Source organism: Chelmon rostratus, chromosome 22 (assembly GCF_017976325.1).
Source record: "Chelmon rostratus isolate fCheRos1 chromosome 22, fCheRos1.pri, whole genome shotgun sequence".
Lineage (NCBI taxonomy): Eukaryota > Metazoa > Chordata > Actinopteri > Chaetodontiformes > Chaetodontidae > Chelmon > Chelmon rostratus.
In genome coordinates, this window is record NC_055679.1 from 15,221,167 (window position 1) to 15,248,753 (window position 27,587).

General features: G+C 44.0%; 1 protein-coding gene across 1 annotated transcript; it reads right to left on the reverse strand.

Annotated features, from left to right (window-relative positions):
• Nucleotides 1-1,210: 1,210 nt before the first annotated feature.
• Nucleotides 1,211-10,861, reverse strand: LOC121625976 (protein FAM180A). Its single transcript, XM_041964308.1, has 3 exons — nt 10,646-10,861; nt 2,925-3,022; nt 1,211-2,546 (listed from the first exon to the last, which is right to left on the reverse strand). The coding sequence occupies exons 1-3, from the start codon at nt 10,734-10,736 to the stop codon at nt 2,217-2,219; spliced, it is 519 nt and encodes a 172-aa protein (XP_041820242.1). The 5' UTR covers nt 10,737-10,861; the 3' UTR covers nt 1,211-2,216.
• Between the last annotated feature and the right edge of the window lie 16,726 nt (nt 10,862-27,587).

A 27,587-nucleotide genomic window follows, 5' to 3' on the forward strand; every position in this document is an offset into this window, starting at 1 on the left:
CTTCGATAACCCTGCTTCTTTACACTCTGTCAAGTGGTGGCCAGAAACATCCCAAAACTCATCATCATCATCATTAGAGCGGTGCAGGGAGCGAAGGCTGATCCTCTGTCTCGGAAGGAAATTCCATCACTACAGTCTTCACCTCCTCATCAATCAATCCTCCCGAGTCAGCGCCGCTCGTTTGGGCATCGGATGAATGCTGACATGCTGAGAAAGAAACTGAAAATCCTGCCAGAAAAAAAATCCTGTCATCATCATATACATTTCCAGAAATTAAATGCTTGTGGAGAACGTGCAGTTCTGGTGGCAGGAAACGACAAACACTGGGCAACCAGCATTTCCAAGGCTGGATAAAAGCTAAAATACTAGAATGTAAGCAAATGTAAAACCAATTGACTCAAGGAGGGAAAGCAAACCAGATATATACTTTCTATCCACTCCAAGATGAGTGAACTGCACGAAAGCCTATTACAGCAAGTACCTATTTCCTAAAACGAGTGGGGAAATGTGTTGCCTTGAAGCAAACATCTATCAAACATTTTACAGTTTGCTCAAATGAGCAATCAGGGGTATTGATGTACACAGACTCTTAAGTACAAATCTGTGGTTTTCATTCAAAGGGCTTTTAGTGACACATCAAATGAGCCGAGCAATCTTCTCTCGACAGAGCAAAGCATCTAACGCCGTCTAAAGTCATTTGATGAACTTCAAACACAGTCAGCCCAGGAGGGTGGAGGTGACTCTGCGTGGAGTTGTCAAGCTAATGCACTGCTTACAGTTTGATTTAAAGTAGGTCACAATAATCAGAAAAGTCGCTGTGCAAACTGTGAGTCCATTACAATACCCACATTATCTGCGAGTAAGTCAAGTGCTTGCTTTCATTATGTATTTCCAGCAACTGCCACAGTGCTCCAGTTAAGGCTGCCAGCACGCGGAAGTTCATTAGAGCTCACTGGGACGCACTTGATTAATGAGGCCTTTGTGCGCCTCGCGCAAATACACGGAGCACAGGCGCTTTGCCGGTTTTATTTAATTTTCATGTAATGAACAAATAACTAGGATCAAACATAACGCATTACAGTTACAATCAGAAGATAGGGGGAGGGAAGAAGTGCACGTTTATCAGCTGGGAGGAGGAATACAATTCATAATCCAATCAAATCAGGGATTCAGTCTCCTGTTTAAGACACAACAGCCCCAGTTTGATTCCAGAGAGGGACCTTTGATGTAGTTACACCCCTCTGTTTCCTGTCTTCATCTGTAGTGTAAACATGTATAATGAAGTAATAGATGCACATGGAGGAGACATAGTATGTTGAATGGTTTCTGGTTAAATCTGTAGAGACGGGACTTATTTTTCACAATCATTGACAAAAGGATATGCTTCATTTTTATTTTTAAAACACAAGAAGAATACATGACTGAATCCAGCGTGGCGTAAACTACAACTTCTGCATGTTTGTTGATGATTGTCACAAGTCTTTAGGTGCATTCACACCAGCACCAGCATTCACACCAGCTGTACGTGTGTAGTCGTGCTCTGAATAATTCTTCAAAGTGGTTTTAAGTCAAGTGAGTGAGTGTCAAGTTAGGTTTTACTGTGTTTCATGATTTTCCAGACATGGGACACGCTTGTCTAACATTGGGGGTGTCTAAATGTGTGCGTCAGGGCTCAAGACTGTAATTATGGGTATCGGGATAAACACTAAATACGCTTGGTTTTTGAGTACGGGTAGTCATAGAAAACAAAGAAAAAGGATTCAAAAATTCAAAAATATTTATCTTTCTCATCGTAAATGCGTTATTTATTATTTATGATATATTTGAGCAAATCAGGAGCGGAATTCAAGTGCTGAAAGTTCAGTTTTGACAAGAAAATCTTAACAGCAGAAGCATTTGAAAGCTCAGCTGGTCGAAATAATGACTGGAATCAGCTGAGGAAGACTGCAAGATGTGGTTGAAAGCTCTGGAACAACTCGTCACACACAGGCGCTTTGCATCACTTATTAAGGCTCCGATACCCCTTTAGCATCATTTTCAATGTGCAGAGCAGTTACCAGACCTTGGGTTAATTCAATTATTTAGTCAAACACTGATTTCTTGTATAACTGCAAAAATAGTAAAATAGTATGCTATAACACTCAGTATATACTTTACTGCATACTGTATAGAATTAGTATGTGGGACGTGTGGAAAACCAGGACGCACACACCACCTCAGGAAGGTCTGAGGTCCTTCTGAACGGCTCTGAACAGCTGTATCACAGCGTCCGTCCACGCCTCTCTCTGCTGCTGGGTGCTGACTCGAGCCAGCGTCTGAGTCGTGTACACCAGAGTCAGCACCGTCCTCTCAAAGTCCTGCCGGCTCAGGGGTTGCCGGCGCCAGGCGAGCTCTGCTGTCAGACGCCGGATGTCGGAGAGACTCTTGGGCAGGACGTCGTTACAGATCACCTCCAGCTTCTGCACGCTCCTCAGGGAGGCCAGCTCCTCGTCTGGGATCAGCATGGTGTGCTCCACGCCTTGGATCTGCATTCCGGCTAGCAGAATCTGAGACACATGTGTCCATCAGCGAAAATAGCTTAGGTAGACCACAAAAAACCTAGTATACCGATCGATTAAAGACACCATTCATGCACCACTGGGTGAAGTCAACTGAAGACATAAGATTTTAATAAATGTTCCATTCATCAATGTCCAGAAAACTCTGGGTAAACACATATTTCACATTTCTGTTCATGATTAGCAGGCCAGCAGCAGCACACAGCATCTTCATTTTTTCAATCAGGGGGTTTCAGGAGTGAACAATGGACCATAAATGTGCAACATCTTTTCCACGTCCTCAACATATTTAAATTGGTTTCCAGCAATGAACTGCTGAGCCATGAACTATTTCAAGACCTCTAAAGCCACAGGGTCTAAGCTGACCTCAAAAAGCAGGTTGACGTCCTCCACCGAACGCTGGAACGTGGGGTCGATCAGCGAATATGTCCCACGTTTTATCCTATGTGCGGATGGATACAGAGCTGGAACACATAAGAACAGGAAATTAGATTAGAGGATCTCCCGCGTTTTAAAGAAATTAGGCACCGCACTATCCGATGTGCCATGCATGTGGGTGGGCCAGAGGTTGAGCAAACACAGATGCATTACTGCTCAAATATTATGCAGGTGTGATAGAATCTGGTTCCAGCTGTGCAGAGGGTAATTGGTCTTCGACCCGAGCCACAGATGCTCCTATATTTACAAGTGGCAGTGGCTGGTGCATCCAGAGGTAAGATATCCACGCTCACAGAGGGGCAGGTGTTGCTGACTTCATTTAGTTAGAAATCAAAGTGTCAGTCCATATGTGTAGCAGACCAGGGACCCGTAATCTGAGGTGTCCAGACAGGGCTGGAATGAAACACCTCACTCACAGCTGCTGATGCCAAAACACCATGAAATCCATATTTTACTGGAGCTGATAACCAGAGGCAATTCCACGTGGTCACACATCTCTTATCCAGAGGTAGAAAGTTACCAAGTACATGAACCCAAGTACTTAGTTTAAGTACAGTCTTGAGGTACTGGCAGCTAACGACAGTGGATTTTTTTTGTTTTTTTACTTTTGTCTTCGAGCATTGCAGAGAAAAGTAATCCTGTAAGATAACAAGATAGGTACCACTCTCACATTTGTCTGTTGCCTGTGAAGCTACAGCCAGCAGGTGGTTATCTTAGCTTATCTTATGGTAGCACAAACACTAGCAATGAGGAAATGGCTATAATGGCTCTGTCTGCCTGCCAACATCTCTTATTACCATCTTGCATCTTTTTTCACTATTCGAGGGCAGCAGAGCAAGCTGAAAACACATTTCCACAGCATATAACCGTGCAATTATATGAGGTTGTTGTGGTGAAAGTGTTGCTTATTTTCACATCCAGCAGACACATAATGTAACATAGTAATACAACCATTCATTTGGAGATGTGATTTTAGACACCCGATTAATTAATTAAGTTAATATTTGTTCTCTTTTTAGCTCCGTTTTGGCCTCCACCAACACCTGAGAAAAATATCTGACTGTAAAACCTAAACAATGAGCTTAATGATGCTAAATGCTCCATAGAAGTGAGTGGATCTGCTGACTTGTGTCAGCCACAGTAGAAAAAGATCTCTGAATTTGAGAACATAACAATATCTCTTATGATACTGACTACTTTTGACTTCAATTAAAGGTGCCATGTGTAAGAATTGGCCACCTGTCGAAGGTATTACTCCACACAAACAGGAGGCAGCGCATCACCAGAGTAACCGCTAACTGCTGCTGACTGCATATACTCTTTGGCTGTAGCTACTAGCTGCTGTTAGCTGGTTAGCGCTGTTATCCGTGCAGCTAGTGGCCCTAATAGCTGACTTTAGTCCACATCGGCTGAGAGCTTGGAGCTCCAGGGGGAGCAACAGAGGGGGCAACAGAGCTGTACCATAGGAGTATGGCCTCTTGAGATACTACGTGGTATTACAAAACAGGACGGGATGAAGCTAGCTGGTTAGGATGCTAATTTCAGTTTCAGTTTATCTTACATTGCACCTTTAAGTCTTAATATGTTATCTAATACTCATCTAATCCTTACTGCAATACCCATTTCATGCTATTCATAATATGTCCACTATACTGATGATATCACGCTCTATTGTGCGAAGCCTCAAAACCAATACGATGCAGTACTTCAGTAAAGTGAAGTGAAAAGCTAGTTGATTTGAGCCGAAAGGGGATTCACAGCATAATGAGGTAAGTTCAACCTTCCTTAGCGTCCCCAGACACCACACTCTCTTTTTCCGCTGTTTCACACACTGCTGCCATCCAGTGCTTGACTTTGCATGTAAGCCAACACACAGATCACACACACACAGATCTTAATGAGGTGTGCAGTATAAACAGTGGGCTTCATCCACCCTACAGTGGCATCTATGGTGTGCTGCCTTGCCAGTCCTGCCATAATGATCATCCCCGCTGCCCACAGCCTCACCAGATACGCTAAGCTTTAAAGCATTTTTTCAGCCAGCCAATACCACATGCGCTGGCTGATCTCCCCACGTATCTGCTTCCTGCTTGGATGACTGCCAGTCGCAGCTCCAGCTTTGTTTTCATAATCCAGCCACCATTCTCGATGTAAAGAAAATCTGTAGCTTTTAAATACAACATGCCAATTTGGCTAAAAACCGAGTAATCCTCAGTATATTATCTCAAACCTTTCACCTGTCAAATCTGCCCCAACCAACAGGACCATAGCTCGATTTTAGAAATACCGACGCCAAGAGTCTCCCAGTGCAACCCCACCACCCTTTAGCATTTTTTATCCAGCCACCACACAAGTCTGTAAATCCTATTTTCCCCTCGTTGTCGATATAAATTTTGCCGAATATGTTTATTTGCTTTCTTGCCAAGATTTAGAGGAGCAGACTGACACCGCTCATTACTGTTGTCCGCTTCAGCCGGAGCCAGTAGCCAGTTAGCGTAGCATAGCCAAGCTAGCTGGCGCTGTCCAAAGCAACAAAATCCAATCAGCACCACCAAAGCTCACTAAATAATATGTTCAATGTTGTTTGTTTTGTTCTGTAAAAAAATCAAAATGAGTGTAAAAATGAAAAAGAACATGTTATTTTAGTGGATGTGTGACTATTTCTTGCTCAGGTGCAACTACCTGGAGTCTCCACTGGCAACCTCTCAATGATGACAAGACTGAAAACACTGCAGCGTATTGTTTTTACAAACGGAAAATAAACCTGTTAATTAGTGAGCTTGAGAGGTAAGGTGCTTGTTGGTGTGCCTTGTTACCTTTGGACAGAGCCAGGCTACCTGTTTCCCCTACTTCCAGTCCTTTGGCTAAGCTAACCGGCTGCTGGCTGTTGCTTCATATTTACTGTATATAATTTATATTTCTTTTTATAAATATATAAATATTTATATTTACTAAATATAATCAAAGATCTTTTATTGGCAACCACAAGAGCAATGTGTTTTGCTAAGCTACGCTAACCATCTCCTGGTTCCAGCTTCATATTTACCATACAGACATGAGAGTGGTATCATTCTTCTCATCTAACTGCCCTTCTAAGATTTCAAACTATATATAAATGTTAAAATATTTCCTCTTAATTTTATTTACATGATTATCAGGCTGTTTTTTCAACACCATCTCCACAATGACTGGCAAATTTGAGAAGATCAACCATAAAAAGGCAGAAGTGAGATGATTTCCCGAGATCCAACACTGACGTGCAGCCATGAGTGCATCCCAACATGTAGGTGAAGAAAAATACTCCTCATTGAGTGAATGCACAATCAGCAGTGGAGGAGGAATTCCTGTGCAGATACTGAAGAGACACTCCAGCTCACAATGACAACACACCACATTGTCAGTGTGAACAAAACCACACCCAGGGGAAAACATCTCATTATAGCAAGGTTTATGTTACTAAAGGATGGAGGAGCTACAGGGAAACGACAGCTGGGACAACCAACCCAAAGCTGATTTACATTTCAAATTAATCATTTATGACTTACATAAAAGTTGTCTACTACTCTCTGCCATTGTTTCCTGTAATGCAATAGTTGTTTGGCATGCAGGGAAGTGTATGTTTTATGCCTCCAGTAGCAGAAACTGCAGTTTGGAATAAAACTGTCTGATTAATGCTCACATTGTTGGAGCAGCACTGCTGTAGAAACAGGCCACGTGTCTCATTTACAAAGATATAAACAAAAAAATTCCTGCATAGAAACTGAAATCTATTTTATGTGTCACGTTTGTAACAGTAAAACAGGTGGAGGACACAAATGCAAGACTCTGTACCCAGCGGGTGAGCTAAAAAGCAAAGTTTTCAGTGTGGATGGTCCAAAACTGGGTTCAGCAACAGACTGGCAGTACAAAAAGGGACAAGACCTCCAAAAAGCAGTCAAAGGATAATAATGAGAGAGGCAGACAGGCAGAGGAAGGTTAAAAACACACAAGAGATCTAGCAGGGAACTGAAGGAAAGGGTTAGGATACCGAGGAGCTGACGAGGGGATTGGGAACAGGTGTGCAGCTGGGTGTGGAGGTCAGGTGATGACAAGGAGTGGGAACAGCTGAGGGCCAAGGGAGGCAGAATCAGAGAGAATCACTGCTGTTAGTGGATCCACACACTGAGGCAAAGTATATCTGCAAAAAAATTTCACATCAGCTTCAACCCTCGCAAATTTGCACCGTTGATCCATCACAAGCCATCTTGGTAGTTCTGATGTTTGAGGGAATGGTGAGCACGAAACATTCAAAATGAAGGAAGTTCTTGTTTATTAACTGCGTTACACCATCCGGCTTTCTTTAACCTTCTTATTGGAATATAAACTGCTCCACAGAAGGATGGTTTGGTTTGTGATAGCAACCAGGAGCTGACGGTACAACTCAAACTGAACATATTGTCTTGTTAGCCCGACTGGCTAGCTGGCTAGTGTTAGCGGTCAGCTTAGCAGCTACTGGAGTTTACCAAGAGCTCAAATATTTAGCCAAGATGTCCTGAGTAATTTTACAGAGCCCCTTTCTGGGGTGACCAGACCTTCAGTCAAATGTGCAGATCAATTAGCAACTGTTAGTTGCAATGACAACATCCCCTAAAGCCGAGGGATCACGACAAATCTGCAAATGTGAAAAGAAATGTCAAAACTGATGTGGGAGAAACATCCTCTCATGCAGTCCACATCTTCTGCATTGACAATATTACACCATATCCTGAATTACAAGCTCAAAAGTGGTGATTATGGCCACTCTGATGTGACATGAATGCAGCAACAGAGGGCAGACTCAGCTACAAACAGCTTCCATTCAGATAGTCGCCAGTTTAAGTCTATAGTTTAGGTGTTGAAATATATGAGGAACACTGAAACACTGTGTAACTCTATTAAGAAATACATGTGCTGGGGTCATAGATTGAATTTATACGTACTGTATTCCCAATCGTAGAGTAAAAGCTATTTATTAGTATTTAATATTCAAATTAAACAAACAACAAGGCCATTAGTAGTTTGCAGCCGACTTGTCTCGTTCTGTCTCAGGTTGAATATCTAATATAGATGTTCCTGCTAACAGCATCTCAGCTTTTCCTGCTGCTCTAAGCCTGTTCATCCCTCACGCAGCCCCCTCCTCATCCAGCGCTCCGAACAATCAGTGTTTGGTTGGGCAGGCTTCCCCCAGTGTCATTATGCACAGGCAGGGAACTTGTAATCTCCCGCTAACTGCTTGCAAGGAGATGAGGGAACAACAAAGATCCATTAATTAGCAGGGCTAAAGAGTATTCCTGGCTGCAGGGATGTCTTGATGAGAGCGGCAGGGAAAAACAAACAAAAACAAAAGAAAATGGACGTCTGGATGCCTCTGGCTTTCGGTAAGTGAGGGTGAAAAGGACACACGAGAGAATAAAAACTTTGCCGCAATGGCCCTTCCTCTGCTTAGCATTTCAGTTCACCTCCAAATGATGTTGAGATCCAAACAGACTGCACTTTTCCAGCAACTTGGACAGAAAGTGATGCTATTTACAATGTAAACACAGACCTCCTCAACAATACCCCCACTGTGAGACAAATCTATGAGAGGAAATCACCAGACCGGATTGGATTTGACACTGTGGATATTAGAATACTGGGGACACTGGTGAAGGCTGGATACACTGGAAAATGGTCACATATGCCCACTTTCCATCCACCACATACTGGTCTTCTTTACACAAACTGAGCCCTTAAACACACACCACCTGACATGATAAAACAAATGGCATAATTTTTTGATTAACTGCTACCTGCAGGTCAAGCACTCACACACATTGTAAACAGATTATTGTTATTACAGGCGCTCTTTTTCAAAATAACCACAATGTTCAAAAAATTAAAGTGATTAGCAAAAGCAAATTACTGTAATTTTGGGGATTGAAAAGTTGATGTTAGGCTCTGCATTTTTTTTTTCTTTTTTAATAGAAAATGTGCTCATGTGATGATTTGTAACAATAAACAAAAAAAAAAATTTTGGTTCCTCTCATCTCAACGGAGCATTTTAGTGCCTTTCAGCTTGTTGTTTTGGTTTTGCTGCCTGCTATTTTACTGTTTTGATTCACTCTCACGGCTCTCATCAACCTTGTTTTCGTCTGCATCGATAAATCCGCATGAATCCACTTTACATTACCTGCCCGGCACCGAGTGGCCAACAGAGTTAGCATCTACAGTAGCTTGTGATCCATCGCCATGGACCCCAGCCATCGGGGCCACAGACTGTTTGTACCGCTACCATCAGGAAAGTGTTACAGGAACATCCGCACCACCACCAACAGACTGAGGGACAGCTTCTTCCCCAGAGCTGTTAGAGCTATCACCCCCAGCAGCCCCTCACTGGAGTGAGAGACTGTGAGAACTATGAGCCACTGCACACTGCACGTTTACACCTTCACCTCCACCTGCACCTTCTGTGTACTTAACATTTAAGTACACAAACGCTTAACTAAATTCTATACATTTTAGTATATCGGTACATTTCATTGGTATGTTTTATTGTTTACTGTTTATATACATTTTAGTATATTTCAGCTGCTGTCGGTACATTTCACTGGTATATTTTATTCTGTTGGCACATTTCACTGGTATATTCTATTGTTTATTGTTTAGTATATTTTTATTGTCTTAGTATATTTTCATTTCTGATATATTTTTTTTGCATTCACGAATATTTTTATTGCATGTTGGTTTATTTTATTCTAGTATCTTAATTTTATTTTATAATCTTCTTGTTAATAATAATTATCTTGTTTCTAACATGGGGGTTGCAATGCAAATTTCATTGACATGTCATGCTCAATGACAATAAAGAAATCTTGAATCTTGAATCTTGTGAACATAGTGGAGTGTTTAGCAGTGAAAGAAGCAGATATTTCCCTCAGGAGGTGGTAGAGGAAGAGTTAAAAGGAGGACAAAAAAAACCAACGTGCTAAAATGCTAACGTTGCATTTGCGTTTAAAGGGGCTTAATATATCAATGCTGTGTTTGCATCTTGTTTCGTTGCACCCTTGAAAAATCTAAACTCCTTAAACCAGATGAAATCCAGCTGTTCCACAACTTCCTCCAGCTGAATGCGATTCCTGGCAGCGAGGGCGAAGCTCCTAGGAAGCAGGTTTGGAGTAAAACTCTGGCACCTGCACGTATTTTGCGTGAATTCTTGTGAAACGAAACAATAAAACTAAACAACAGCCACGGTGTTTTTCTCTCCTGTAGCCGCTTTTAGCATCATGTGACTTGTCCAAAGATTCAGAGCTATGTGAGTCTTGAGAAAGGAATTTCCTCAGTGAGTGGCTCCAGTAACAACAGGCCAGTCGCCTTCCTCTGGAAAATGATCTGTTGATGTCCTGCATGTCGCAATCATCCCGATAGAAGATAAACACATTCTTTCACAGGCGTACACATACAGAAGCACATTACATATATCATGTGTTCTTCCATTTTCTGACAGGCTTGCATCTCTGAAATGAGGATGCAAATTATTACAATTTGTGTAAGAGGGATCATTCGAATCAGATTTTCACTGAGATCGTGACGCTGCGGTCTAATGCAGACACAATGCACGCATGCAGCAGGTGAGTCCGTGCAAGTCCACCTACCTTTCCTGTGGTGCTGAGCGGCCGCCAGGTGGACGGACAGGTAAACGACGATGAGTGGAGCCCACCACCGCCTCATGTTGGTTATCCTCATGCACAGATCTGCTCACACGATGCAACACGCGTGACTGAACATCACGACGCTGTGCGCGACGCTCTAGGCTGCCGAGTTTTGGCATTTCACATGCACTACTTTCGTATGCAGGACCATTCCTTCATTCACTGTATCATTTTTCTGTTGCCTCCTCCCTCCTTCCCTCCATCCATCCCCTCTCCCTCGCTCTCTTTTTCTTTTTTCTCCTCTGTGTGTGTGTGTGTTCTCCACTCAGGCCAGGCCGTCTGGGCTCTCATCTGGAAATCATCAGGGTTTTTGGGTAGCGCCTGCCCTCTTGGCTGGACTCTCCTCTCACAGCTTGACTGGCGGACTGGTTCAGTTACAGAGTGACTCTCCAACCGACTGGATAACTAGGAGACTGACTGACATGCTGATTCATTGACTGAGCATAATGGCGCCCCATGAGCCGGAAACAAACCTGTGCTCGGGCAAGAGATGGATGCTCTACTTTGAAATGTGCTCCAGCTTGATCAACCATCCTTATCAGCCCTTACTTTCATTGTTTTGGCCATTATTTCTGTCAGTTCTAATAACATCGTACAAGTTCGTATGAAGTTAAGTTGCTAAAAGCTGGGAAAAAGGAAACATTGCTACATGGCAAAGCAAGAAACAAGCAATCGGATGATTTAACAGATTGTGAATAAGCCAAACGTTTAACCGCCTTTTTATTAGAAGGTAAAATAGTTAGAGTAGAATAGAGTTCCAGCAATAATTTTAGCGTTCAGCTTGTTTTACATTGCAAATGTTTTGGCTGACCTGGGTTTTTATTTAGATATGGTCAGTCAGTTGATCCACTACTTTAGTTCAGACTGAAATATCTCAGCAACTAGTGCATGGACTGTCAGAAATGTTGTACAGACATTCATGATCCCCAGAGGAATCCCACTGACTCTAGCGATCGCCTGATTTGTCCTCCAGCGCCACCATGAGGTTGATATTTGTGGTTTTAAGTGAAATATCTCAGCAACTATTGGATGGATTGGCATGAAATGTTATTTGTAATGATCCTCTGAATTTCATGTGGCGCCACCATCAGGTCATAAGTCAAATTTGTGCACTTCTTTGACCAAATAAACCTGCAAAAAACCCAGTGATATGCCCATCAGCTGTATTTTGTGTTTGGTGCTAAATGGCAAATATTAGCGTGCTAACACAACAGAAAAAGATAGAGAACATGTTAAACATTCTACTTGCTAAACAATATATATGACATATAACCATGCTAGCATTAGCAGTTAGCTCAAAGCACAGCTGCATCAAAGTAAAGCCGCACAGAGCTGACAGCATGGCTGTCGACACTTAGTCTGGTTAAAAGCTGTGCGATCATGTGACCATTCATGCATCTTACCCCATTGAACTATGTTTTCGCAATGTGACAGTATTCCCAGATCACAGCAACGGTGACTGCAATATTTGTCATGACCCGTGCCATGCACGCCGGGTTTTGTTTAGTGTCTTCTTTGTTCATGTTCATTTCTGTGTTCTACTCTGTGTATTCTTAATGTCTTAGTCTTTAGTCATGCCACATTTTATGTAAGAGTTTTTGTATGGTCTTGCCACATTGTGTTTGAACATTGGTTAAGTTTCCCATTGTGTCCTGTCTTTGCCTGGTTTTGGTTACTTCCTGTTTTATTTTGAAGGTTCATGTCATGTGTCTTTGTGTTACTTTACTTCCTGTGTTTTCCCCCCTGTGTGATTGTCTGATGTGTTTCACCTGTGTCTCATTAGTGTTCCTCCCTAGTGTATTTAAGTCCGTGTCTTCCCCTTTGTCCTTGTCGGGTCGTCGTCAGCGTTACCTTACCTTGTCCCCTTGCCACAGTTATTGCCCTTGCTTTAGCACCCATAGTAAGTGTTTGTCGTGTGATTCCTTGTCATGTCCGCATCGTGTTCCATGTAAGTTTGGTTCTAGTTTTGTCATTGTCTCTTGTTGTTCTTATAGTCTGAGTATGCATGTTTCTTTAGTGTTGTCTGTGTAACCTTGCTGTCTACGTTCTCACAGTCATAGTTCAAGCCATAGTCCCTTAGTAAGTGTTGTCATGTTTCGTGTAAGTGTTTCTTGTTGCGTTTCCTTTGTTGATGCCCGTGTTTCTGTTCAGGTCTGAGTTGTTCCTTGTATCATCTTTGTCTTTTATTGTCCACAGTTCTAATAAGTTTTTTGCCTTTTTCTTGCCTTTGATCTTGTCTTGATTTATGTAGGGTCCCTGTCTTTAGTGTTGTCTGTTTCTCTCATTAGTTTAGTCATTAGTCATTACTCATTAGTTTTCCATGCCCTGTTCCTTCCATAGTGATATTTGTTTGTAACGTTATATATGGTTTCGGTTTTCTCGTCATAGTTATAGCATAGCCGATTTATTCTCCTCGTAAGAGCGATTTTCTGTTCTCTTTTGTTATTTAGATTCCTATTCCTCCGTTTCATAGCCCTTTGAGTTTTCCTCCTTCAGGAGCGTTTTTGGTTTGCTAGTTTTGTAACCGTAGTGTTGTCATTGTGCCATGTTTCATGTATGTGTGTCTCTTGCATTGTCTTAGTCGTGCCATGTTTTATGTTAACATCAGTTGCTAGTCTCGTCAGTGTCCTAAGTTGTCTTGTTCCAAGTTAGTTCTTGTGTTTTCCCAGAGATTTGGGTTTTGTTGAGTTAGCTTTGTGTTAATAAATTCATTTAATTTGAATCTAGCGTATTCCTTGGTTTGTCTGTGTTCTTGTCCTGATTGAGTTTTCCCTTTTATTGTAATGTCCATAGTCTTGCCTTGTGTGTTAGTGAGTGTTGTGTTGCCTTAGTCTTGTCCCCAGCTCCATTGTGTCTTGTGTACACGTGTGTTCGTTCCCGGTGTTGCGTGTTAGTCTATGTTCCCTGTTGTGTCTGCATCTGGGTTCCACCCATAGTTTCCTTCATAGTTCCCCTCATAGTTTCCCTAAGTCCCCACTCCCTGACAATATTATCACAAAACAATCCTAGATCAGTTTATGAAGTTATTTATTTCAACAAGATCCAAGCCTTAATATTGTTTTTCCCTTTAATGTATTCTGTTGAAAATGGAAATCATGTTTCTCCCACACAAACCTTTCTTTTCATGTATTTGGGCTTAAATACAAGGTTAATTAACTGCATTTCTGCATTGCAAAGAACAAAGTCCTGGCTTAAAAGGCCTGTTGGATTGCAGGTAGTGTGCCAGACAAACAATGAAAGCAAAAAGGATAAAAAAAAAACAGCTACGTGACAACAGTCAAGATCAACAGCGACGTGAGGGCCACTCAGAGCATCTTGATTCAAGGCTGTCAAGAGTCTTTCCACTGCTTTATCCTCTCTCCTCTGCAGCCTCTTGTGCTCTTTGTTGTCGCAGAATATGTGCAATAAACACAAAGTCCCCATTCTGGTGCCAAAGCATATAATAGACTGTGTAGGTGCTCTGGGTTTCAGATGGTTCTTGGCTCAGCCTCCGATGCTGCATCTGCTAAAATAAAATACATACAATATTCCAGTAATGGTCCTGAGTAAAAGCAGTTAAAACATAAGGCACTAATATCCAATCAGTAGATTAGAGAGCAACGATTAATTATTCAAATAGAGGCTGCAGATATCAAACTTAAATGTTTACTCTAACAATGTAACGGTGAAAAGAGCCCTCCATTCCTTATCAAGGTTGTGCTGCTGGAATAAGCAATGAGGTCTGGTATCTCTGCTTTTTCAATGGGTTAGCCACTTTGTTATTATTTTTTTCCCAGCTAAATGTTCCCTGTTGTTGTTCCCACCAGCATTTGAAGTGACAAAAACGCAATCGTAAATGGCAGCACGAGGTGAGGATGGGGGCTCCCATTTCATTTCAGGGGCGATAAAAACGCTGAGTGGACGTGTGGGAGCCATAACTCGTTAACGTTTATCCCGATACTTTCAGAGCGGTTTCATGTCTGTGTGTGCGTGTGGGAAAAAAAAAAATGTTGTCAACAACCCAGCGTTCAAAATATGATGCCGGTAGATAAAGTGAGGAGCAGAGGGGGAGGCAGTTGAAAAAACAGCTCTGCCTGCTTGATTAGGAGACATAAACATAATCGTGTTAATCTGGTAGCATTCAAAGGTTTGATTAATGTACACGGCGCTGGATGACTTCACTTTTGCTCTGCTGCTGCCATATGTTTGATTGAATGTTTGCTCGCAGCAGATGGGCAACCAAGGTATGATACCACTCTAAGCCTGCAGAACATAAAACTCATTTACATGGATGAGGAAGCTGGAAGAACGCCTCAGTGGACAAGCTGTAACTCCCCTCCCTGCATGTGATTCGCATGACGGAGACATAAGGTGAAGGCAGATGGCGTTCCGAGGGATAAAGTCTTTTCCCGCCGCTCAGGTCCTCCGTGTTTGCCTGCAGGTGGAACAACTGTAAGAGCAGAGAAATGGTACTGACCCCTGAATGTGTGAGGTTAGACACACACAGTCCTTGCAGATGCACTGTGAAGGCTTTTTTGGTTGTGACCATGAGGGGGCAGTGTTACGACACACATCCAGAGAGCCACAACTTACCCAAGATCCTGCGGTGATCGCTGCTGCTCCCCAACTCTTTTGGTGATGCTGCATGAATTCAGAAATAATTGAAATCTATTCAGATAAGGTCTGACAATATGAATGCAGCCACTTACCAGAGATCAAAGGGTTGTTTGGGTTCAAACCAGGTGGGGACCCTTGAGACATCCTTTAGTTTAATTGCGTCTATGCTGTAAATCACTGGAATGCCTCGAATATGCAAATCGGTGCGAGGCCACTGTACATCTGAACTTGCATGAGGCTCGCTTAATAGTCAAATTGCTATCACACAAAAAGTCTGCAGCTGCACTTTTACAAAACTGTGGATAATAAGTAAACACCTGACCTGATTGTGCAAATACAGAAAATGCTGAGCCGTGAAATGCTGAGGTTTTCCACTTCTTTCAGGCTGAGGGACCGTGACTCATGCAGAGTGTTCTGAGTAATAGCTCAAAGTTAAAGCCATGTTATAATGGATTGAATATTGCTTCTGACAGATTGCAGCGGCTCCTGGAGTCTACGACAGCAGGCTGCATGTAGTGGATGTAAAACACACCCGCTTCCTGGAGGACAGCCTCCAGCTATGCACTGAGAAGTGTGTATATTGTTACTACATTGCAGTTCACCTCTGCTGTGCTCACAGTCTGTGTAAACCAAGCCAAAGCCTTTAAGAGGCTCCGAGTTAGAAATTTTAATTATTTTTAATCCCCAACCAAAGCTCTGCTGAAAAGCTTTTTGCCTTCGTCGGGCCTTCACTGAAAATGAGACTTTGTTCTTGCTTGATCATAAAGGTTGAGAAGAGGTTAGAATAAAGCAGACACACAAAGGGAAGGTGAAAGTGATTTTTGTTTTTGTTTTTGGAGGATCGTATTCACTTAAATCAATGAGCAGTTGCAGGAAACTTGAAAAAAAGCAGGGACGGGGGCAAGGGAACGGTGCGTCGTGAGGATAATTATGGCTTCTTTGTTTTTCGGAAGGCTGGGCTGAGAGATAAAACTTTGAGAACAGTTGGAAAGGAACTCTTTGAAAGTTTAAAACCGAGATCCATTGACTGACCAAAGTTAACGGCAGCATGGCAGCCGTCACCACAAGGGAGGTCGGCGTTGGAATCGGCTGTCTCGCACATCTCCACCTCGCTGGCAGGAGGCACATCGAGCATCAAAACAACTCAGCAAAATACTGAGTGTATGAGTGTTCGACCACAATGCCTAATCATCATACCTCAAGCAGAATAATTACCTCAACTGTCCATCACACCTCTGCAAACAGTTTCATCAGGGCCCGTCTGAATGGAGGCGCGGTCACGGCTCAGCTTCGAGGCTTTAAATGGACTTGGCAAACCCAAAGACTCCTTGCCTGCCGCTGCACATTGGAGCAGAGACAGCTACAGCGCCATTCTACTCCAAACACACCACCTGTCTCCTTGCCGAGGCTTCCACTATTTATTAACCGTGCAACATCGTAATTAGTCATCGGAGTAAATAAAGCTTCAGAGCCATTGTGAAATTAACAATGTCTCGGTGAAGTTCCTGATTCCCTCGTTTGTTCTCCCGCTTGTACTTTTTGACCAATTAATTTGTAATGACCTGATTCACAGTCCAGATGGCGGCCACTATTACAATGTGTTCAGTGTGCAATGCAAACCAAATTAAACTAGCGGCACAGAATTATGGCCACAGTCAATGACAAGAGGTGCAGCAGCGATGCAGTGATAAATACATTCATCCCAAACTTAAGATGCTTTAATTCTAACATAATCAGCGTAAACACCTCTAAATAGAGGCTCATTTAACCCATTAGAGCTCTAGATTAAACTTGAACTCTTTATTTGCAACCTTGGGGGACAGGTCAGTTAAATATCACAGTAGTAGTAGCAAACAAAGCAGCGCTAATTGCTTGACTTTCCCCTGAATCAAAATCTTGTAACACCTCTTGTTAATGCCAATTAATGTTAATATGTGGAGCTTACAGGCTTCTGGAGGCTCTTTAGGAGATTCTGTTCTCCGGTGAAGGAATAGCCAAAAATGTTCAGACCGCCTGGAGCTAAAGCAGCAACTGCAGTGAAAATCGCACGGTGTTAATGCTCCTTTGATCTCGAGATCAGACAGACCCGGTGAGGATGAAGCGTCTTGCTCGGGGGCACTTCGGCAGGGTGAACACCTTCCAGCTTCTTGGTCTGAATCCGAGGGGATGGCGCTCTCTTCCCTGTGTCGCCCGGCTGCCAGCGGCTGCAGCCTAATAACTAGAATAATGATGGATGTGTATACCTCATTTCCTGTGTAATCGCTGCACCACTCATGCTCGAGTGTGCGTCGGCGGGCTCCTGCATGTTAATAAAGGCAGCTTATGGAGTTGTGGTGAGAGGCGAACACACGGGCAGAGTGGGATCATCTATCACTGTGACCATGACCGACGAATGGATCGGACCAACTATTTCCAGGTGCCGTTGCCAGCTGGAGAAACGAGGATGTGTTTGTTTGGTACGATCATCGGCGCCTTCGTATCGACTGGCCCCAGGGGGGGAGCTGTCAGGATGTGAGCCGGAGGCGCCGAGGCGGGCTGGGCCCAGAGTCGTGAGAGAACAACAAGGTAAAGGACAAGTTTTGCTTTCCAGGAAGCGTCTGTGGAACTGTAATCTCGGCAAATTAAAGAAGAAGACGGATGGTTTGATTCAGCCCTCTTAGACAGTTTTTCCTGCTTTGTGGGATGTTGGTGATGGTGCACCTGACGTAGGCTTCACATATAATACTGGTGTGGTATATTTCTTTGGTTGCCTGGGTCCAGACCTTTAAATCCTTCCAATCCACTGTGTTGACTGATTCCTCCCATAACGGGCTGGACCAACGCCATCATGCTGTTGTCAAGCTGTGCACCAGAACCAAGGAGGAGTGATAACAACAATGGCGACGACTATACACAAGACGGAAGCTGCTGGCATTGGAGTTTGCTTTTACTCCGCTCTGCTCCTAAAAGCCTGGCGAAACTAGTGTGTTGAGATGATTTGAATCAGCGTTATCCTAAAATTGTAGATTGAGGCGAGCACATTGCTCTCTTGTGATTGGTTGGGGAAAATTGAGGGAAGGATGGGAATGGAGTGTAAAGAGTTGACAGTTCTGTCTGATATCAGGCAATTTCTCTGGTAGTATCTGTACCTTTCCACTGGGTATAATATTCAGACGTGTACTGGGAACTGTATTTTAGATGGCATTCATTCAGCACCAGTGTTTCAGTTTCGTGACATCCACTACGGCTCACTAAAATGACTTCAGACCGAATAAAACTTATCTTGTCAGTCAGAGAGTCTGAAAGTTTTGATGAGAAAGAGCCTCGGCTCAGTTTTGACTCTTTGCACAGACCGTTCCTGCGTATATTCAGAGAGAATATACAGCAGCGTTGGTCAATATGCACCCAGGTCAGCCGGCAGGCTGAGAAACTGCTCGGAGTGGATTTATACAGTAAGTAAAATCAGCTCCACCAGCAGCGTCTATGAGCCCCGGGCCTTTCAAACACAAAGTTTTTCACTTTAAATGAATTTTTTATACATATTCAGGCAAGTTAGTCTACAGCGTCAAACAGACTGGAGGGGTGTGGACTCTCTGTGTGCACCTGTGTGTTCAGACTAAATTCAGCGGGCGGCGTAACTGCATGTAATGCAAAAAGACGCAAGTGGACGCAAAAAGACGCAGCTTTCAACTCTGACAAATATTTCACAGTAATCCCGAAGCTGTTTGACTGTAATCCACCAACGTACACAAGAAGAGGAGAGACTGGAGGGAAAATGACAGAACTGAAGCTCTGAGTTCTGAGATCAGCTGGATTCTTCAGGTTGGCCCACACTCAATAATCAACTGGCTCTGATTGGTTGTTTTTATTCAGGTGTGGTTATTATTAGGAGCACTGGGACGAACCATAGGAACCTGACTTTTCAATGAATTGTTGTCCTGCTGGTGTAAGATCAGCAAAATGTTTCTCAGCAAAATGCAAAGAATTTCTTTTGCTCATGGACAGACTTTATAAAAAGCATCCTAGTGTTATATCTTCCTCCATGTCCCTCCCAGGCCTCCGTAGCTCTGCAGACAGGGCATGAAAAATATAACCTGCTGTTTGTTTCAGTTCCCTTTAAAGCGCATGACTCGAGACTTTGCATCACTCTCTCTGTGACACCTGTGGCTCCCGTGGCAGCTCAACCTCGGCGGACAAAAACCTCCCTGCACCTGGTTCACATGACAACACCGCTGCCCTGTGAGAGACATCACGCAGGTGAATGAAAGATGGGGAGCAGGAGACTCGGCTGAACCCAGAAAATGAGGTCAGCTGCAGGACGGGGAGGTTGTGAGGTGTGTGTGTGTGTGTGTGTGTGTGTGAGGCGGGAGGTGAGTTTGGGAGGTGGGTTGAAGTGTTTGCTGTTGGCCCTGAAATGGAGAGCTGTGCACCACATCAAAGCTTCTGCAGCCCAGACCCCAGATGGCTAATAGCAGGATCAGACTGGAGCCTTCTGCTGATCATGCAGTACAAACAGGTAGAGGGGCGGCTTTATCCCACCAGGACCTGGAAGACACTGAATAGGCAGGACTAAGACGAGTAAGAGGAAGAAAATTAGGCAAAAATATTGTTTGCAGTGTTTTGCATGGGCGCATAAAAGTGTTCCGATCCGCATGACAGACACACATCGATGCAACACAGCTGGACTCCAGAGATGTGGAACTTTTTTGATGTGTGGCAAACTGAAAATCCCAAAAAGCTGACATAAAAAAAAAAAAACAGCCAGGAGAAAGACTGTAAAAGGAAAAAAAAAGTCAGGAAATATGACTCAAAGTGCTTTGAGAGCAGCTTCTCTCAAGCCTGCGATGGCGCAAATGCTCGACCACAGCGTGCGATTTGTGGCTCGCGGTATTTTCATCCTGAAAAGGTGGTTTTATAAAGGCGGAGAGCCACGGCCGCGTTGTGTTTGTACCTCAGCGGCTCAGGCGAAAAAGAAAATCTGCCTTCAAGCTGTCCTGCATTCGGGTGTTTGGTTTATTGTTGTGTTCCTGTTGTGTCAGACCGTAATTATGAGTGAAAAATATTTCTCCATCCAAATCAGGAACATCTACGATATCTCCAACTCGGCCAAATAAACTACACTATTAAACCGACGTTTTCCTTCTTTCCTTCAGCATAGATAAAAGCAGTATAATTTAAAAGGCAAAATGTATAATTTACATCTGAAATGGTTTTTCTTCTTCGGTTGATGTCCCGAGTGTCCCACAGCATTGATGACAGGGGAGGAGACTGCTGTAACCCCTCTTTTCTCCAACATACGCTCTAATTTGACTCAAAATTGCCATCAATGTATTTTTTTTATCTGCTGTGAATACAAATGTAGCCATTTAGGCTAGCTGCTCTTTGCATCGTGCTAACATGGCATGTATATAAAACAACCCATTTTACCAGAGAGTTAGCTTAGCTATTGTTGATGTACGACCGGGAGTCTGCACAGGGTGTTTTATTTTGAAAACGCTACACCGTTCCTGTGGCTGACTTCCTGCCTGACCTGATCTGCTCTTTGCAGATCGACCCCCACGTCTGTCAAAAATAGACTTTTCTCCGTGGAATTGGGATGGCACGTGTTGTTTAGAACAGCAGCGATCACCTCCTTTGGACATTTAGGGGTTAGGTGTGATGTTTTTTGATAATTTTTGGTGGCCTTGTCGCCGTGGTAATACCACTCAAATCAGACTCAAATCATCTAAATGGAATTTTGTCAACTTGTATTGAGAAATGGGGTCTGAGGATGAGGAGGAATTTGGATGTCGGTGCAGAATGAATTATGAAGCTCAAAAAGTTCCATGACACGCCATTACTCGAAACCCAATTTCACCTTATGACCTTGGCAGTGCTGCTGACAAAAGGTGTGTTTCATGGAAAACACATGAAAAGAGCGCCGGCGCGTCTGTGTTAACTTTGTAATAATTCGTAAACAACAACAAGAGGGGTGTGCACGCACGATGCATCCATCTTTCAAACACATTTCATCTCTCAGCTTGTGACTGGATCTGGGCGCCGTCTTTTCAGCCGCCGACAACGTTCAAGCTTTGACTTTCTGTATGCGATTTCAAAACAACATCTGGAGGGAGGGGGGGAGGCAGCTCAGCTTGAACTTGCCTTTCTCTCTTCATTGTGCGCGCGTCTTTGTGACTGTCAGGCAGTCACAAAGCCGACCAAATCCAAATCTCCCCCTTGTTAAAATCTCGCACTTCTCTTTCCTCCCAATCCTCTCAAAGCTGTCTACCGCGGAGCAAAGTGCCTTGTTAGATCTGATCTGTCGCCGCTTCTCCCGCAGTATCCCCGGCTCACAAAGTCTGGATTATACAATTAAAATCTACATTTTTGCATTTCAAAGCTTAAGCCCTCATCAAAGCACAAACATGCAACATACGCACTCAGATTTATGACAGTGAGCAAAGAAACTTAAAGTGCGCCTGCTAAAAGCATGTGCACGAACACGTCGCCTGAACGCAAACTGCAGGTGATTAGCTTGTTGTAGTTTCGCACCCAGACGCTCTTCCTCTTCTTGTCTGTGTTTTCTCTTTTCGGGCTGCTTCCTGTGAATGTGACGTCTCATTCGTTCATCTCACGAGCTGCACTGCTGTAAAGTCAGCTCTCAGAGCTTCCTCCATCAGGGTTTTCTGCTCCGGAGCAGACACGCTCTGGTTGCTTCGCCCGGTCCCTCACATCCTCAGGAGCAGTCAGTGACAGCACATAGTCATCGAGGAGCTGCCTCGCTCCTCAGCTACAGCCGTAAAGTCCAGGAAGTTGAGTCTTGATTCCCTTTGCGGTGAATGCGATTATCTTTTTGCTGGCTTTTTAAGGGGAAACTGGGACCGCTGGAGGAGTATCAAGTCCAAATGTCATGAACGAACAGTTAGTTAGTTCTTTAGTCACACAGATTTTATCAGTGTTTTAGAGCCTTAAGAGAGCTGCCCTCACTGTTCTGGGCACAGTGTATTTGCTGAGACAAATTTGACTGAAGATGTGCATTGGATCTTTGCATCAATATGCTTTAAACAAAGTCTTTTATTTGGGAAAGCTGAACAGCTTCTGTAAAATCATCCAAATCTCAATCTGTTTGAACTGGAGGGACAATTTTTGCAGCATATAAGATACATAAGTAAACCAGAATGTGATCATTTGCTATCCTTTTTGACATCAACTCAACTGAAAACAGCACAAAGTCAATATATTAAATGCTTGACCTCATCAGCTTCATTGATTGACTGCAGTCTGTTTTAATTATTTTACACAGCATCACATGTGTTTTTGGAGTCGGGGTCGTGTGTTGAAATCTTAAATATCAAGATTCATTGTGTGGCCTTGTGGAAAAGTGACAAAATGACTGCATTTGAAGCTCGTTCAAAGATATCTGTTCCTTTAGGATTAATTAAACAGATGCTAAATCCTCATATTCTCTCTCTGAAGGCCTCTGCTGCCCTTTTACAGCAGCTAATGCTGTGAGTTTTTCACATCAGTTATGATTTCCTCTTTAAAGTAACATTTTAGAAAGCGCGCTTGATTGACAGGCTCTCGTATCTGTCTGTGAAGGAGCTCGAGTTAGCTTGGTTTAGGAAAGACAGGCATGCAGCAACAGCCAGCCTGTCTGCCCAAAGGTAAAGGCGCCTTCAAAGCAAAGCCGCACCATCTCTAAAGCTCACTAATTAACATGTAATGTCTCATTTCTTTAATCTGCACATAAAAGATGAGTTCTGCTTTTCCGGAGCGTTGGACTGCGTCTTGGCTCGGAGCGGTGACTTCCTGGAGACGCGAGGACAGAGCCAGGCGACGCTTACCCGGCCGTCTGCCGGCTGCAGCGTCATGTTTGCCGTACAGATACGACAGCGTTATCAATCTTCCCATCTAACTCTCGGCAAGACGGCGAAAAAGCCCGCTTCCCCAAAAATGTTGAACTAATTCTTTGTTCTTGGTGCGTGCCCACTGGCGCAGGATGTAAGCAGACGATTGCGAGTGCAACAGATGTAGTGCCATGTGTCTGCCACTCTCACACTTTGGGTAGAATTACAAAGGCAATGATATCTCAAAGTGAATATTTTGGCTTTTTTCAGGGTTTCTGCACCAGATCAGCAAAGCGATAGGAAGGAAGGATAAAATGCTGATCTGAATGTCCTTGCGTGCTCTCTCTAAAAAAAAAAAAACAGTCGGAGAGTCTGTTGCCTCCACATCTTCCCTTCCTATCTCTTCAAAACACGGCCTCCTTCAGTTCTTTTCCTCCCTCTGATGATCCAAATTGATTTTAGGGGCATTTGTGTGGCGTAAGCTCTCCTCTGACTTCTCGCCTTCAGCGTTTCATTGTTTCTCTTGGGGAGAAACACGATAAATGAAGAGACTTTACACAAAAATTTGGATTTTGTTCAATCAAAATCCCTCCATTTTTTTTTTTCAGGATAATCTTTTGGATTCATTTTAATCTTTCTGTGCCCCAACTTTGCGTACCGGCCCAGACTGTGAGGAAGCACTGCCCCAGATGTGTCTCTCCGCCCCGGCAGCCATGTCTGTTATTTATCTCCCCCTGCTCTCTATCCGTCCATCTTGCCGACTCATAACTTATTCCATTATGTCTCTCCGTTTCCTTCTCGCTCGAACTCCCCGAGCCCCTCCCATCCCCTTTTTACCTTCTTTGTCTTTTATTCATCTTCTGTCCGTTTCCCGCACTTTAATCCTTCCTCTTGGCGTGAGGATGCGCTTCTCGCTCGCGGCGTCAAGGTCAGTGTTTTCAGCTACGACCGCAGACGACGCCTCGCAGCTGTGGAAACTCTGGCGGCGACCCAGACGCGAGGAGAACCGTGCAGGTGCGCACGCAGGTCAGGGTCCTGCCTCCCCTTTCGTCGGAGGGGGGGGGGGGGGGGGGGGGTTATGCGGGGTCATTATGTTGTTTTGGCTCTGCTGCTCGGGTGCGTCTGCTTGTTTGTTTACCATCATTTGTCCTCTACTGTGACGCCTCCCGGTCCGCCCCTGAGGTCGCGTTCTGGGGCCCTCTGGCAGCGACTGTTCTGACCCCTGCAACCGGGAACAGACGTCCCACCGCAGCTGCGCACACCCCCTCCTCATCTGCAGGGAGGGATTTGCAACCTAGCATAGAATTTTCTAGGAATTCATGCACGCGTTTATGTTGGTGAATAGAGAGAATGAGGCCACCGGTGGGGTTGCATGGATTTTTTTCCCCCTCTTCACTGATGCTCCTCAGCGCTCAGGGGAACACTGACCCTGGCAGTTAGCTGGCAAGCCAGAGCCCCCATTGATCACTTCTCCCACAGCAAACAGAGTCCTCCACGCCGCCTCCCCTCCCCATCATCCCTCGCTACGTCCGACAGACTCCAGGGCACAAATGGGCAACGCTGGGCCCATAATCCTGCATTTCCCAGCTGAGGTTTGCTCTGTACTGATAAAACTTTACTACAATGTATAAAATAAATCGCACAAAGAATGTTTATTAAATCCGAAGGCGTTATCAGCTCTGAGTACAGCACACACAGCCGCAGAGTCCCAGTAGAGCGATAGATGAGAAAAGATATTAGGTTGGAAGTAGAGTCGGGAAACTTGTTTATTTATGTATTTAAAAAAAAAATCTGTTCTGGTCAGTGAAGTTGATGATGTTAGATGACGTGTCCGGAATTATAAGTCCATGAGAATTATGAGAATCACGCTCTGCTCAGTAGAAACCAGAGAGGTTGAAGGATTGGATTTCATGCTTCGGACTCATTTGCCTGTTCCGACCACTATTTCAACATGGGTGGACGGTTTCCACCCGGCGAAGCTGGATCAGGAATGATGAAAGCGGTTTAGTTTTAATTTCCTGATGACATCACAAGCCAGTTTTTGGGGTTTTTTTTGCGATGCAGAGCTGCCGCCACTGATTCAAGCCTCCCACCTGCAGGTAGGCAAGCTCCTCCCTGAAGACGCCACGCTTTGTCCAACACATAAATATTTAATCGCGTCGAGCACGAGGGCAGAAACTGCAACACAACTCCGTATTCAGAACTTCGACCCATGAGGACGAATTAGCATTCAAGTTTTGTAAAACTTTCTCAAAGACTGGCGAAGAGACACAGATAAACAAAACTCTTTGTATAATTAAACTCCAAGTAGCTACACCGTAATTAAGACCCGTGCTATCAGTTCTCCTTGACAACATGATCTAAACCTTAAAACAGGAGACACGATCTCTTTGTGCTGCTCTGTTTCTGGCGAGGAGAAAAATATAGTTCCTTTATTTTCCGCAGTTTCCTGATTGCAAATGAGGTGACAATGTTCTTTGTATGCTCAATTGCTTCCTGGGTTGCTTTTTTCTCCTCTTGCAGCGATGTGCCCCCCCCCGATCGTGACGGATCAGCCTCGCAGAGAGAGACCAGCCGCTGTACCATTCACATTATTTGCACTCACTACTCCTTTGCGCTTGACAACATAATTACCAAAGCCGAGGCCCTGTGCAATTAATAGCCAGTGACTGCTGACAGCGAGGGCTTGAGTGGAGGGGGCGCGGCGGGGATGAGACAGGATCTCGGCAAAGGTGTCGTTGGAGAGCCGACGCCGCCGACAGGAGCACACGGGGGATGGTGAAGAGCAGGTATAATTTTGACACCTCAGTGGGACAAAATGATGATCTAGATGCCCCCGAAATACCACGAATCTCTTTACATTAGCATGCGTTGAGAGAAGAGCTGGAGCGAAGGCGGCGAGGAGCGGTTTGTGGAGGGTTTTGGAAAGGTTTTCCAGTTTATGAGCTGATGACAGAACTGTGGGTCAAGTTTAGCTGTCTGGGATTTTAGGCGTGTCTCTGTTCTGTTGCTGGACTCTATCAAAGCAGTTGGCCCACAAACCACCGGCCCTTCACGGGGCCTGAAGGCCAGACTGAAGACTTGAGCCAGATGGTCAAGCCTCAGAGAGAATTAACTGGAGAATTAATGATGCATTCAGATGCTCCTCATTAACATGTGAGGCTAAACATTTCCACGGTTTCCTCTAGGACGCTGCCCACAAACAGATGATTAAATGAAGTTTAGCAGCGGTAAACTGCAATGTGAGGAGGGCCCAGCAGAAGGAATAGCCGTAGATGAGAGGAGGGTCCCATGGAGAATGAGTCCAGGATTTTGTGATGCCCCCCTGGAGACACAGTGACTACAAAGACACCACATGAAGACGCAAGAACTGTGGCTCATTAGAGATTGTTGAGAGGAAAGACATGAGGGAAGTGTCTCTTTTTCAGTAACACAAATCTATGGATGAATGAACATAAACACAGTGAATGCATGGCAGTGGTGTCTTATTCAGCAATGAGACAACGTGAAATAATGCTAACGTTAGCTGGATGTATCTCCAGGTCTATCAGATGTGAAGCCCACAAAGTAAATGATACTGCATTTACTGTGGGACATACAATTAAAGGACCAGTGTAGGATTTGGGGATCTATTGGCAGAAATTGAACACAGTATCTATAATTAGTGTATAATCACCTGAAAATGATAATCACTGTGTTTTTGTTACCTAGAATGAGCTCTTTATATCTACAGGGGGAGCGGGTCAATGGCGGAGTCCGCCATGTCGCCACTGTAAGTTCTCCTACATGTTTGGAAAGGCAGAGTGAGGTGAAGGGTATTCAGCTGGTTGCAATCTGCAGCCTCACCACTAGATGCCACCAAATCCTGCACACTGGACCTTTAAAGCACAATACAGCCTGATCATGACAATACGCGTGTGTGTGGCATTGCGGTGGTTGATAATTGGTGAAATCTGATGTTCAACTATAAATCAAAACTTTTGCATTACTGTAAGAATCTACTGCAGGACTGTGTCTACCATAAATCCAGCTTTAGTCATAGAGACAGACCCACAGGGAGTTAATAACTGACTCATATTTCACACACATATTTCAGATCAGTGTTTTTGGGTTTTTAGCTCTGAGACTAAACCTGAAGCCAAATATTTTTATAAGGAGTTAGCTAAAAAAATACTGTATTGTAGAATGTATAATAATGTCTGCTGGATATGTAAATAGGTAGGCTAATAGGCTCTTTACTGTTTACCATAACAACCTCATAAGGTGGGAGTACTGTCTGTCAAAGTATTTATAGCTTGTTTCTGCCCCCAAGTAGACAAACAAATCAATGAATGGTGGGTTACGAGGATTCACGGGTCGTGTCAGAATTCAAAGCTGCATCCTTCAGACGCTAATGAGACAGACCTCGTTGACCCGTCACGATGCATTCAGTCTAGAAATGCAAACGTCGGAGCATCCAGACGTTGAACTGGGAGAAACTATGA